General features: G+C 46.3%; 1 protein-coding gene across 2 annotated transcripts in view; it reads right to left on the bottom strand.

Moving 5' to 3' along the window:
• The window catches only part of LMTK2 (lemur tyrosine kinase 2), an 82,476-nt gene that overhangs the window by 3,820 nt on the left and 63,435 nt on the right, over positions 1-15,221 (bottom strand). For both annotated transcript variants that reach the window (XM_032328744.1, XM_032328745.1), the window contains exons 9-13: positions 14,321-14,442; positions 9,617-9,766; positions 5,009-7,991; positions 1,095-1,227; positions 536-778 (exon numbers count right to left, since the gene is read on the bottom strand). In XM_032328744.1, coding sequence (XP_032184635.1) covers positions 536-778; positions 1,095-1,227; positions 5,009-7,991; positions 9,617-9,766; positions 14,321-14,442 — 3,631 coding nt within the window. The remainder of the gene's footprint in view (positions 1-535; positions 779-1,094; positions 1,228-5,008; positions 7,992-9,616; positions 9,767-14,320; positions 14,443-15,221) is intronic.

Raw genomic sequence — 15,221 nt, 5'->3', positions numbered from 1 at the left:
CAATCTGGTTATGGGGAACAAAGGATCCACATGTTCAGATAAGACCACTTCAAATGCGCCCTGGCCCGTGACTTCCCACCCAGACCTCTGCTATCACACAAGACCAGGACTTAATGGCAAAATCAATACTCCCCGGGAAGAGCCAGAGCACATCTGGGCTCAATCCCAGTCTCTCAGGCCGAGTGTTTTTAAGAAGGGCTTCTCTCTGGGGGAAAGCAGCAGAGATGGGCGGGGTGGGGGGGCGGGTTGTGGCAAAAGTGGAAAAAGGAGGAAAAAAGGTGGCAGATACGCTGGAGCCATGCTGCCACGGACAGGCCAGGGGCCGGGAGGGAACAGCTCAAGTAGCAGTCAGCGTGCGGAGGGACAGAGGCCCACATACGAGGGACGTGGCCTCAAGGCTCAAGCTCTCGAGGCTGTGAAGGCTTTATAAAATAATCTTCTTACAATCTACTCTGCACTAGGAAGGCACCCAGCTAAAAAGCACGCAGTTCCGGCAGGGAAGGTCTCACGGGCTGGCCCCCCGCCCCCCTCTCACCTCCCTGCTCGATGTCCGAGTCCGTCAGGTGTGTGAGAGAAAAGCTGGCGATGTTGGCGGGAGAGATGGAGAATCTGGAATACGGCGGTGTGTGAGGCCAGCTCTGCTCCGCGCTCCGGGGCGGCGGAGGCGGCGAGAAGTACTTGGATGTCTGAAGAGAAGGCTTGGAACTAAGAAGGTTACTTGTTGTCTTCGACATAAAAGGGTCGGGGGAGAAGTCATCATCCCACTCAAAGCCTCCACCTAAAAGGGAAAAATAGAAACAGTTCTCCTTTATGATTTCATGATAAAGAACAGAGAGTTGGGGCGGGACGGTGAGGGGGTGCTGTGGCGGAGTGGGGGACAGGAACACAGGTGTGCTCTGCAGATCAACCAAAACCGACTTGGGCCTGACAGATGGCACAGCTGCTCCCGGTATTTGGCGGCGGGGGGGGGAGGGGGGGGCGTCGAAACAGAGCCATTTAAAACAATCCATGATGTTCTCCTCCGAAAAGTTCACCTTAATTCACACCGCACTGTTTTTCAGTTTCTTTTTAAACCCATCAATGAAGTGACGTACCTTCTTCATCAGTTGAGCTTTCCGAATTTATGCACCTGCTCAGGTAGGGGGAGCCTGAAGAAGGTGCTGGGCTGTTCAACTCCGGGCCGTGTGCATCTCCTCCACAGTGCCCCAGCTCTTTGGTTGGGGTCTCCTGAAAAGTCAAAGAGAAACTGCTATCTGCGAAGGCCAGCTCGCGAGAGCGCCCCTCTCCCGTGTACACGTGACAGGCCGGCACCGTGTCTGACCCACAGGGTGCGTTCCGGGCCTGGGGAAGCTGCACAGTCCCGTTTCCCCCACCGAAGCCGCTCTGGCAGCTGGGCAGAACGTGCGCAGCAGCTGCTGGAGGCCTCCGGAAAGTAAACAGTAGCAGGCCGGCTGGGAAAGAACACCAGAACTCAAAGTACACCAAAGCAGCCACAGTGTGCCGTCCTCCCACTGCCCCTGCCTCAACGGCTCTGGGCTGGACCCAGCACAGCTCGAGATCCAAAGTGGCCACTGGGGTGGACGGAGAGACCTCCAGAAGCCCTTTGGTTCTGGTTCTGAAGCAGGCAGGGGGTCTTCTGACCCTCGGGGGCTGGCGAGGGGGGAATTCCAGATTTTTTTTCCCTCCATTCTCTTGCTCCCTAGCCCTGAGCAATCCTGGGGTGACAGACACCTATATCCTGAGGGAGGTGACCTCCCTCTCCAAAAAGAAGGAACTGGGATCCCAAGAGGGTGAGGAGAAGCCCACTGCTTCTCAGTGGCATAAACCGTGCAGTAGAACATACTAAGGAAAGCCTCCGCTCTTCAGCTGGAGCACAGGGCGGTGGGGGGGGCGGTTCCGGGGACACCATGGAGAGGGAGGAGCTCAGGAAAGAGACCCCATCAAGTTTATGAGCTCCCGCTGTAACTACCTCCGAGCTGCGCGTGGTAGAGCTGACTCAACAGCACACACCAAAGCTCTAAGAACTGAACCGCGGGGCAGACCACTGCCAAGACCCATCCTGGCTAGGAGAGGACATGCGGAGGACAGATTCAAACAGTACAGCAAAGCTTTGGAAGGGTGACCCCAATCCACAGGAGGACGGTTAGAACTTGTGACCTGAATCCCGATGGGTAAATGCCTGCTAGAACAGAAATCTCCGCCATCTCCTTAGAGTCTAAACAAGACAAAGTCACGTACGCAGTAAGGATACAATCTAAAATCAGTCAGGATACAAATAATCAAGAAAACCTCAATTCACAGGGACGACGACGGTCAACAGATGCCGCGCCAGGGTGACACAGATGCTGCGATTCTCTGAAAAGGTGTCATGAAAACGCTTCCACAGGCAAGGGCAAATGTTCTTGAAGTGAATGTAAATAGATGAGAGTCTTGGCAAAAGAACAAATGATAAAAACCATAACTAAATGCAAATTCCAAAACAAAAATACGGCAGCCGAAACCTAAAAACCCCAGAGATGGACTTAATATCAGAACAGAGATGACAAAGAGTGGATGCCTCTGAAGGAGAGCAACAGAAACGAGCCAATCTGCACAGTAAGGAAAACTGAAGAAAGAGCCAATCGACCACACACAGCGGCCTGACGTTGGCGTACCAGCAGGAGGGGACCCATTTGGGGAAATACTGGCTGAAAAGTTCTTGAATTTGGTGAGACGTAAGACTACAGATTCAAGATGCTCAGCAAATTGGAAATGGGGTAAATTCAAAGAAATCTATGGCCATAATCCAACTGCTAAGAAGAAAAAGAAATTTTCCAAAGAAAAAAGTCCTGACAGCAATCAGACATAATACTGAGAGAAGAGAACGGTCAATTCAGAATTCTATATTCAGAGAAAATATCCTTAAGGAATGAGGAAAACGAAGATAATCTGTTGTCAGTAGGTTTGATTTAAAAACAAACAAACAAACAAAAAAACGGGGAAAAAATGGCCAAACAAATTTCTTCAAACAGAAAGGAAAGAATCATGGAACATCATAAATGAAAAGACAAACAGTAGGGATGGTCTGGTTAAACAGAACCCATCAGTCTCCCCTTGAGTTTCTTAAAACTTATTTGATCACTGGGAGTGAAATGCACACCACTGTGTGACGGGGCTTGTGTGACGGGCCTTATTACCAGACAATGGTAATAAGGTTTCTGCATCCCACCTGATACGGTGACTCAAAGTAGACTGTAAAAACTATGTGTATTGTAATCCTCCAAACCACTACAAAACTATACTGAGAGAAGATACACAGCAAAAAAATGCGATAGATAAATTCAAAGATTAATATTAAAAAATGCTTAAATTACCACAAAGAAGACAGCAAGAAGGAAGCAAGAACCAGAGAAACAAAGAGAAACAGCGAACAAAATGCTACACCAAAATTCAATAAGACCAATTTTATTAAAAGTGGCTTAAACCATCAATTAAGAGAAGTTTTTCAGACTTAGACTTAAGAATCTCTTTGCTATTCACAAGAAACTAACGTCAAACATAATGACGTAAGACTAAAAGTATGAAGACGAAGAAATATACTCATGCAAATACCAATGGAGGGAAAACTGGAGAGGCTACCTGAGTATCAACAAAGGAATACAGAAGAACATTACAGAAGAGCAAACAGGTCAATTCGACCTTTGCAAGATCTAGTGATCTTAAACGTGCATGCAGCTAACAAGAGAGCCACAAAACAGAGAAAGCACAAATGAACAGAAATGAAGAAGAGAGTCAAATTCACAACTGTAGCTGGCGACTTCAACAACTCTCTCTCTCTCTCTCTGGCCACAGAGGGAACTCCGGGCACACAGGAAAATCAGCAGCAGTGTAGAAGCAGCAAACACTACCAACCATCTACACCTGATGGGCACATTCTTTCTTTCTTTTTTTAAGATTTTTTTTCTTTTTTAAAGATGTATTTATTTATTTTATTTTATTTATTTGAGAGAGAGAGGAGAAAGAAAGAGCATGTGCAACCACGCAAGCAGGGGGAGGGTCAGAGGGAGAAACTGGCTCCCCACTGAGCAGGAAGCCTGATGCCGGACGGACTCCATCCTGGCTCTCCAGGATCATGACCTGAGCTGAAGACAGATGCTTAACCAACTGAGGCCCCAGGCATCCCTTAGGCACATTCTTTCAAGTACACATGGGAACATTAACCAAGACAGACCGTGGCCTGGCTCTTAAAACAAACCTCTGTAAGTTTAGAGGAACCGAAGCCATACCAAACATGCTCTCTGACTGTAAGTAACCGAATTCGCCTAGAAATCAATGAACGGATACGAGAACATCTTCAGCCCTTCATTTTCAGAGAGGCTGAAGCATGAGCTCACAGAGCCGCGCTCAGCAGGCACAGGAGGGTGTGAGGGCCTCAGACTCTGCCACTGCCTGGATCCGATCCATAGGGGCCGTGGCTGGCCAGCACCTCCGGAGCCACCTGTGAGCCACGGACTGTTCCAGCTTGCACCTGCGTGCTGGCTACTGCTGCCAACTGCTGGGTTATACAAACTTGGTCTGTAAAGAGTAGCTAATTTCAGTAGAACTCTGCCAACAAACCCAGAAAGGGCATCCAGGTCTCCTTCTCGTCACTTAATAGGAGTTCCTTGTCCAAACTGCATTTCTGCGTATTCTCAGAACTGTGACCAACCCCAATTTCCTATTTTATTTATTTGAGAGCAAGGGAGAGAGCGTACGCGTGTGCATGCACACGAGCGGGGCACCGGTGGGGAGGGAGGGAGAAACAGTTCCCTATAAGCAGGGAGCTCAATGTGGGGCTTGATCTCAGAACCCTGAAATCACGACCTGAGCCGAGGGCAGAAGCTTAACCCAGGCTCCCCCAATTCCTATTTTTGAGGAATCATAAAACAGTTGGTGGCCTCAAAACAGCAATCAGGAAAACAAAGCACAATCGATTTCCTAACACACCTTGGAATTTTTCTAATATAATAGTTTGGAGATTAACAGGTACCTGGTCAAACAGATAGACTGTGACATCATCGAAAAATGTCACCGCCTTCTTTTCTTTTTTCCAGTCATCTGGGAGCTGATCAACCGCACCAGTGGCCGAGGGTTTCAACAGGCTCCTTAAGTGCTTCCCATCTTCGTTGCTGAGGATCACGGGCACGGGGTGCTCGGTCTCGTCCTCCGACTCGGAGCTGAGGCTGTGCAGGTTAAAGGCCCGCAGGTCCTCGTCGGAGTCGTCACTGTTTTCATCTTCCTCGTCTGCGTCAATGCCGTCCTCGGAGAGGTCGAGCATGCCCGACACACCGAGTTTCCCCAGGTATTTCCCTTCGATATCTGGCTCCTTCAGCTTGGGGCCCTCGGCATGGCCGCACAAGGACTTCTCCACCGTCAGGTCTGACGCGCTGCTGGAGCAGAGGGCGGAGTTTGCGAAGGCGAGGAGCTCGTTGGTGTTGGTTCCAGTGGAGGCGAGCGTGCAGGAGCGCTCCTCTTGTGCCTCAAAGTCCTCACCGCTGCTCAGCTCGGAGTTCAACAAACTCAAGGGACTGCCAGCCTCGTCTTCAGGAGGAGGCGTCTGCTTGGAAACATCAGTTGGTGCCGGTTCCGACGTTTCTCTCGATTCCAGGTGACTGGAATCCTGCAAGGCAGGTAGACAGCTTTGTTCTGGCTGGCACTGTCCGGTTTCCAGGCAACCGTCCTTGGCGCCAGGACTCTGCTCTGGGATGACTGGCTCAGGCAGGGGCTGATCTGTTACCAATTCCAAGGCTGAGGCTGAGGGTCCCGGGACCCCCTCCGACTTCTTATCTGGCTCAGAGTCGTTATCTGAGAAGTAAGCAGAGTCTCGGTATGAGCTCTGAGAGCCAGCTGCGAAAGTCTGCGAGGTCACTTCTGTACCTCTGTGGCCATCGGCTGTGTCTGAGATGACAATGACCGGGTTGGGAGGCAAACTGCCATGACTGTCGTCACCCGCTGTGGCCGCCTCTGAGGCTGAGGCACTGTCAGCAGCAGGGTGCAGAGTCCATTCAGGGGACTCCAAGTTCTCTGTCTCGTAGCCACTGTCTGCAGGCTTATCGGGGGGCAAGAGTTTCTGAGGCGTGTGAGAGCCTAAAGAACCCAATAAAACTTCATGGACATCCACAGAATCTAGAGAATCTGGGGTCTCCACAGACTGCTCTGAAGTCGGAATGGGTGTTGACAAGCTGTCTTCTAGAAGGCTGTCTTGACTGGTTGAGTCTGAGGAGAAGGCGGATACCAAGCCCCCCTCTTTTGTAGCATCTTTACAATGCAGCTGACTCAAAGTCTCCACAGCTTCCGAGTTTTTCTCCAGCAGACTATTGCTGTGATGGTCTTCTGAAAGGGCCTGGTTTTGTAAGTTCTGTCTCAATTCTGGAAGACTACTTCCTATACTCACCTTATTGGCCAAAACGTCATCAACGAGAACCGAGTCACTTTTGGTCAGTCTCAAGGCCTCTTGACCTAGATGGGTCAAGTCATGGGACCTGTCGCCAGTGCCGTGTGCTTTGGCATCAGCTGAGGGAACTACAACTGTGATGGCCACAGAGTCTGGACTGATTTCTTGGCAGAGACAGTCTTCGTGGACACTGACGTCAGAACATGTGGGTTCTCCCTGCTTTAGGAACGTATCTGGAGGTACATGGTGAGGCGTTCCTTCTGTTTCGAGAGAGGTAGGAGGTACCTGCACTTCTGGGGACGACGGCGATGAGGTGTTCAACGTGTTGTCCTTCAACACGACACCTGTATCTTTACCCTTTGCGCTTAGGTTTTCCTGCAACAAAGAAAAGTCTGGTTTATTTTCAGCAAGCTTAACTTCAGGATCTGACGAATTTCTATGTGGAGTTTCTAATATTGTTTCAGCGAAACCAGCATTTTTAAGTTCTGTTTGAAGATCGTTTACATGTTCTTTGCTAGACAATGAGTCTTTTAGTAAGTTTTTCTCTTGAAGAAATAAAAAGTTTTCCGACAATTCTTGAACAGTCAGTGGATCAAAATTATCCTGGTGCAAAAGGTTTTCTGATAAGCAAAGAGGCTCGCAGTCAAAAAGCTTACGGGGCTTTTCTTTCTCCAAGTGGCACGCTGTTACTGACTCTCTAGAGGGATCCAGACTTGAACTTAAAGCGGTCGGCTTCAAGTCCGTTTGAACTCCGTTTAATTCCATTAAGTCAAATATTTTTTGGTGACTGGGCAGATCCTCTGATTTGTCCAGATCATTAAATATACTGTTGAATGGGCTCTCGGGGCCCCTGGGAACATGTACGTCCTCAGGGATGCTGGAATCTTTGGGCTCTGCACTGCTTTGGAAGAAATCCTCATCTGTACTGGACTCCTCGAATTCAAGATTCTTGAGTGTCAGAAACTGGGACGTCTCATCACTGGTCTTCTCTGGGTTATCCATCTCCGTGGTGAGCAGTGCGGGTGGGTAATCGAGCTCCAAGTTGCTCCCACTTTTTTCTTCCAGCTGGATGTAATAGTCACTTCCAACAGAAAGGTTGTGGGCATCAAACACAGGAACCACTCCGGGGGCCCCACGGGGGACATCCTGGCCACTGTCGTCCTGTTTCCCTGGCCCGGGATCTGAAAGTGAACTCTCAAACACTTCAACTGGGAAGAAGATGCTTGTGTAGGACAAGGCTTCGTCTGGGGCGCCCCGACCGTGTTCATCAAAGTGGTCATGCTTAGCCGCCTCCCAGACATACTCGAAGCTCAGGCCCTGGCTGGTCTCAGTCACGGTGAGGACCTCCTCCATCTCTCGGCCTAGCCGATCCCGGGCGAAATGGTCAAGAATTGGGAACGCGGCATTACTTGAAGTGTCTCTGCTATTTGTATTTGGTTTAAGAGCATTCCACTGCTGTTCGAAGTCGACTTCGGAGTCCCTTTGGCTCTGCATCCGCAGGTACGTGAGCAATCTATGCACGTCCTCAGCCGCCGGTCTCTTGTCTGGCGACAGCCAACAAAACTGTAAAACTTCATACCTGCACGATAATTGAGAAGTAATTAATGGATGGACAATAGATTGCTTTAAAATAAGAAAGGACTTCACAAGGATTCCTAAGCCAACTCAACACCTGAGAAGCTTCTATGCTATGATCACTGTTGACCACATCAGTTCACGGGGAAAGAGGAAATAAAGAAATATAAAAATCATGCCACCTAGTTTTTTGTGTTCCCAGAACACTTCACAGTATCCGTGACTGTCATTTGTTTTTCTGGTGTGTATCCAGTGACTTAGCCCCAGAATTTAGAAACAGTTGTTTTTTAAGATTTAATTTATTGGGGTACCTGGGTGGCTCAGTGGGTTAAATAAGCCTTCGCCTTCGGCTCGGGTCATGATCTCAGGGTCCTGGGATTGAGCCCCACATCGGGCTCTCTGATCAGCGGGGAGCCCACTTCCCCCTCTCCCTCTGCCTGCCTTTCTGCCTACTTGGGATCTCTCTCTGTGTGTCAAATAAGTAAATAAAATCTTAAAACAACAACAAAAAAAGATTTTATTTATTTGAGAGACAGTGAGAGAGAGCTTGAGAGGAAAGAAGATCAAGGTAGAAGCAGACTCTCCTTGGGAGCCCGATGCGGAACTCGATCCCGGAACTCCGGGATCATGACCTGAGCCAAAGGCAGTCGCTTTACTAACTGCGCTACCTAGGCGCCCTAGAAAGTTTTAACATGATCTCTTCTTTCAGAAATTATCACAGGTATCCTGTGTGGTCAAGAATGGGCTTGTCTCACATTTTTAGATTTACTCACTTTATGTTGCAAGCATTCTCGGAGATAAATTCTGTCCTAACTCATCTGTAACTATTCCACCCAGTAAAAAGTAACACAATATTATGTAGCACATGGTTTCCTTAGATCAGAAAAGTAGCTGGAAGTGGAGGGACAGGGGAGAATATGAAGTCCAGAGAAGCCAGCGACCAGGAGCTGGGTCTTCGAAGGGTTGACTGAATACAGCTGTCATCTCAAGCCGGTGAAATGAACAGAAGGGAAGACAAAGATGACATCGAAGTCTTAAATGTCTAGAGTCTGGGTCCAGCTATCCTGGGTGAAATGGGTTCCAGCAGCGCGGGGAGCTGAGCAATGCCTAAACGCAGGGGGTGGCCTCGCTTCAGAGGCCGTGTGCACGGGGCACGTGCTGGTGCAGAGGCTTAGGAAGAGGTAAACCTGATCTGAACTGTCCGTGCAGTAAGAACTGGTCTGAAGACTCCTAAGAAGTAAATCTGTTTTGCAAATGTCAACATACATTATGCAAATTAGCTTCTTTCTATTATCTATATTATCCTTTCTATGCTCTTCTCTCCCGTTATTAGGTATTACTTACAAAAAGAGTCTCATTTGAAAGCAATTCCACAAGAGGAAACTTCCCTTAATATTGACTTTTCTAAATTAGTTCAGACTTCATTGCATGTAATTCATAAACCCCTACTTGTTCTACACATTTAAAAAAAAAAACAACTTTAAATTTTAGAAAGAGATGTTAAATTTATAGTCAGTTGTGAATAATATACTAATATCTGCTTTTCATAACATTTATTGTTTAAAAATAGGGAATATGCAACTAACACCCCAAGAAAGAGACAAAAAAACGTAAAATGGAGTCACCCACCATCTATCAGAGTAAGGCTGCTCCAGCTGGGGTTTAGGGAGCTTTGTCTCTCTCTCTCGAATCACTTGATTGAGAACATCTAAGTTGGAAAGGTTGGAATAAGGCTGAGCAGCATTATCAAAAAGCTCCCAAAGTGTCACCCCTAGGGACCTGTGGAAAAAGAAAACAGTTATTTCTTCCCTTCAGAAAAGGTCTTTCCACAACATTTTCATTTGTACGCTCATTAGTGACTTTACGGACAAAGTGTGTACTGAAAAGGTTATTAACGATAGCTCCTTAACGTGATTCTTCAAAAAGAGGCATTTTCAATAAAATGAGGACAAGTACAACTCCTCATATTTACATATTTACTACTGAGTACTCTAGAAGTTTTGGCCAATGCAAAAAAACCCCACAAATTAAACAGGTAACAGGCACAGTTATAGGGAAGAGCTAACGTGACTGTCAAGTTTAAAATTCAAGAAATTATTTGAAAGATCGTTAGGATTATTTCAGAGATCAGCGAAACAGTGAGATACAAAATATATATCCCGAAGTGGACCCCCCCAAAACCCCAAAACTCCCATTCACAACCGCAGTAAACACCAGAAAATAGAGAAACCTTTATATTAACAGATCATCTCTTCTTTGATGGACCCACACATTTCCTAATGGTGCGAGTTTGGCTGCTATTATGAAGGGACTTCTTGCTGTCATTCTGCCCCCTATTTGTGTGTCTGCCACCTGCCTGAGCCTCTTGATGCCTCCAGGTTCACGGCTGCTACCGCAGGAAGGAGGGAACGCGCCATGGTACTCAATCCATTCTCTCTGGCCAAATGCTCTGTCACCATGGAAACGGCCTCTGCAGCTCAGTCCGATGTACACTTACTCTCCACCGCCTCTATGCAGTCTCTGGGTTTCTATCCCAGCACGAGCCTTTGGTCGTGTAATAGCATCTCCTAGTCACTGCAGTGGCCCCTAACCCTGGCTGGACCATCTGTGTCCTCTGGGGATACAGAGGTATTTAGGCCCTACCCCCAAGGACTCTCAGCGGGTAGATGCAGGTGTGGCCTAGGAAAGTTTATTTTAGAAGTTCTCTAGGGGCACCTGGGTGGCTCAGTGGGTTAAAGCCTCTGCCTTTGGCTCTGGTCACAATATCGGGGTCCTAAGATGGAGCCCTGCGATGGGCTCTCTGCTCAGCAGGGAGCCTGCTTCCCCCCTCCCTCTGCCTGCCTCTCTGCCTACCTGTGATCTCTGTCTGTCAAATAAATAAATAAAATCTTTAAAATATAAAAAATAATATAAAATAAAATAAAAAGTTCCCTAGTGGTTCTGACATCCTGCCAGGTTTGGGTTATTGATGGTTTACATGACTTGGATTGACACCTCCAGATGCTTGTCTGAATAATAAACTGCACTGAACGAATGTCTATTATGTGACTCTGTGCAGTAACATATACCTTATGAGTTAATTTCTCCACGCCAGCTTCACAAGTCAGTGAAAAAAATCAGCACATTCAGTATCTAAACGGAGAAATCACTTCTACCGGAGGAAATAAATGGACCCAAATTTCACAACTAAATTCAAGAAATTCAAGAAATTCAAATTCTTTTCCCTGGCACAGACTTGCCAGAGGCAGAGGGCCGTTCTCGATACAAAAGAAGTTTAAGACACTATTGATGACTTCAGGGAGTTTACAATTTAACTGAGGGAAATAAGAAATTCAAATGTTCAAATGAAACACTAAAGACCACAGAGATAGTATATAATTAATGGCAAAATGAGTGTTATGGCTACCATGTTTGGTGTGATCTTGGGCATTTAACTACTTGCGTCCATTTCTCCAAACCTCTGATTTAACTCACTTTCCCTCTCCCAACAGGGCCCATTCCCAAACCAAAGCCCTCTCCAGCCCCCAGCCCACCCTGTTCTTCAGAAAACACGAAGCATGGGCTTTCTCAACTCCCCACTCCACCAATTCCAGCATTTCTGAGCACCCCCTACTCATTTCCTCAGGCCACGGAGAAAGATGAGACATGCCTCTGCCCCGGAGCCCTCTACCCTGTGCAGTGTCCTTCAGGATAACTGCCACCGATCACTGCTGCCGATCCCCAGCTATTCGATTCTTCACTTTGCCCTGGCTCCTGGGCCCTTGAGGACCACTGGTCTCACCCCTCTGGGAAGAAAAGCGTCCTGTAGTTCTTACCCTCTCTTCCACAAACTCTCTGAGAGGCCCCTCTTGTTCCCCCCAGTACAGGGCAGCACGGGCCCTGCCTTGGGCTGCAGCTCGCACTACTGTCGGCCCTACCACCAGAGACTGGTTCTCAAAGTGTCAGCAACAGGGGGTGGGCTCTGTCTCTGGGAACACAGGCCAAGTCTGCAGGTTCAACACCCTGCTAGGAGGAGTAAAAATATGGACGAAGCATACAAAGCAGCTTTTTAAAGGCCCCAAAGTCAGGCTACCAGGGAACTGCCAGGAAAAATTCTAGAACTTAAAGAACTAAGGAGAACACCAAAACCACCTTTGAGCCGGTGCCTTTGCTGAAGCACAGAACTCGGGCTTTTGGGGTCTTGGTTTATAAAGCAGTGCAGGTGGGGGTAAAGAGGCCAAAGCCCTGGGCCTGCCCAAGCTCAGGGGAATCACAGACCTCCTCACAGTGAGATATACCTGCCCCCTGCCTCCTCACAGGAGCCTGAAAGGCAAGCTGACTCAGCACTGAGGTGCTGTGAGTGTACATGTGTATGAGTGTGAGTGTGTGAGAGTGTGTGTGTGTGTGAGGTGTGGTCCCTAATAAGCTGTAACCTCAGCACCGGCCCGTGACTGGATATGCAGCCAAAATTCACATCACCTGAGTGTTTAAAAAAAAAAACCCTAAGGCTGAATATGTGAGGCTCCCTCACGTGGCAGGGCTCCTGGGACCCAACACAAGCAAGGAAGTGTGGGTCCTGTCTGGAGGAATGCTTCCAGTTCTAGGTTTCCCAGCTCCCCACCCCAAGGAAACAAGGCACCATGGAGAACCAGCAAGATCAAATCCACCAAGACTTCAGCGACTGGAATTATCTGATGCAGATCCTAATCCAATTGTTTTAAAAATGCGGGACATGTTTTTTAAAAAAAATAGAGTTCCTAAAACTGAAAAGTCAACAGCTCAACTATAGAAAACTTAACAGAGAGATTTAACAGAAGAACAGACACAGCTGAAGAGAGAATTTTTAAAAAGAGGAAGAATTAGTGGCTGGAGCACAGGTCTCAAAATTATCTAGAGTGGGGCCCAGAGAGTCAAAGAGATAGAATGAAAGGAGAGATGAGACAGAAGGCAGAGCAGGAAGGCATCACACATCTAAACGGACTTCCCAAAGAGAGAAATGGAGCAGAGGCAGTATTTGAAGGGTAGGGCTGAGAACAACGCCAACCTATAGGTCTGAAAAGCCAAATAAATCCCAAGCAGAAAAACATAAGAAATCCACACCCACACACATCATAGTGAAACTACAAAAAAACAAAAGACAAAGAGAAGAGTTTAAAAGCAGCCAGAGAGAAAAGGTCACATTACCTTCAAAGAGCTTAGGTAGACTTACGGCTGACTTCTCAATAGCAACAATGGAAGCCAGAAGACAGTAGAATGATCTCTTCAATATGCTGAGAGAAAGTAACTGTCACCAAGTAAAAATATATTTCAAAAATGAGGACAAAATAAAGGTATGTTCAGACCTACAAAAAACTGAGAGTCTGTTACCAGCAGGCCCTCGCTATAGGAAATTCTGAAGGACATACTTCAGACAAAGGGAGAATGATCCCAGATGGAATGTCTGAGATTTAAAAAAAAAGAAAGAAAGAAAGAAAGAAAAAAAAAAAAAGAATGAAGAGGAAAGTGATTTAATTATGTGGATAAACCTAAATAAAAAAGTGCTAAAAAACCAATCATAATATCTTGTGAGGATAAAAGAAAAAAAAAATACCCAACAATAAGATAATAGTTTGCGTGCGTGTATGCGTGTACACAGTTGCGTGTGCGTGTCTATGCAGGTGTGTGGTGTACAGTTAAACCAAGTTAAAGTATGTTAAAGTATCCTGAGGTCCTTGCATTGTTCAGAGGGAGGGTCAAAATATGAACAGTACACTAAAATAAGTGGAATATACATGTCATAACTTCTAGGGTAACCTTTAATAAAAGTATAGGGCTAGCACATACTCCTCCCAAACTAACAGGAAAAAGCAGTTAAAAAAATCAATCCAAAAGAAGGCAAGAGAAAAAGAAAATAGAAAAAGCAGGATAATAGCACGAAAAAATGTATATATAAAATAAGAAAGCTGTAACAAAAATTGTTAGTCCAAGACATAAACACATTTTTTTCAACTTTCATTAAACTGATGTCCTATAAATCACAGTATTACATATTGGTCCAAACCTCTTTCTCTTTTTTTCAGTCATTTTAATAAATACTTAAAATGTCTATTATACTGTAGATCCTACAGTAGGCAAGAAAATAGACTGGGTTCCTGCTTTTATGGCCCTTATTACTGTTGAATGGATAAGAGAAAAGTTAATTATATCATCACAATTGTGATAATTACTATCATGTCAATAAGCTGTCTTTACCTCACCATCAGCCTTGGCTGTGTTCCTAAATCTTGTTCAATTATTTTTCTTTAAGTACTCAAGGGGAAAGAAGTTAGGATTCTGCTACTCAAAAGTCTAACAGAACGGTAAATCAATACATACCAGATATTACTATACTTAGTTTGATCTGCAGTTAGTAGTCTGTCTTGAAAGCTGGTTACCAATTCTGGAGCAGTCCATCGCAGAGGGAAAATTTTTTTATCATCCGTTTCAATATAATCCTCCTGTTTTTTCAGAAAGCATACAGAATTTTACATTCTATTACATCTTTTAGTGAACTCAATGATTTAACACCAGGTCATTCTCAGAAAACTCATACTGAACCCAAAAGACATATCAGAAAAATAAGTGGGCCTGGAGAGAGATTTTCTGGGCAGAAGGTAGGTGAGGTTTTTCTCTGAAGCCTCCTGGGCTTCGTGAGCTGCTCTCTGAGCCACGAATGCTTGCTCAGTCAGCCTTCCTGGAAAAGGAAGGTACGCCGCGTTTGACACATAGAACACGGACTCTGAGCAAAACATCTTTTAAAACATGCTGGGCCTTATGCCCTGAGTAGGGCAGCAGTGCCCAAGGTTAAAGAGTAAGACTGGGTTCTAAGTCCATGCTAAACAAGCCTTTTCCTTGATCTATAAAATGAGGATGATACAAACCCACCTCCCTTCACGGTAAGGATTAAAATTGATACTGTGGGCAAGGTACACAGCAAGGGCTCAAGATGCTAGAGCAACTATGTAATCAAATTACCCACTCACATTAGCGTAATATATGTTAGTTACAGAATACTAAGAAAACATGACCCCTGTGGTCCTCACGCGCACCCCAACAGACAGACATGATCTTCATGTGCTCTGCGGCTGGCATGAAGCCGGGACAGTCACATTCTGTGCCCCGTATCATGCTACCTCATTCAGCTGGGCTACAAAAAAATACATGAAAACCTCACCTACTTCTTATTTTGTTTGGGGATATATTTATGGCAGAGTTCAAAAAAAATCTTAATTCCAAG

This window comes from Mustela erminea, chromosome 20 (genome assembly GCF_009829155.1).
Source record: "Mustela erminea isolate mMusErm1 chromosome 20, mMusErm1.Pri, whole genome shotgun sequence".
NCBI classification, from domain to species: Eukaryota; Metazoa; Chordata; class Mammalia; order Carnivora; family Mustelidae; genus Mustela; species Mustela erminea.
The sequence above is the reverse complement of the archived record's forward strand: the minus strand, read 5'-3'. Positions and strand labels throughout refer to the sequence as shown.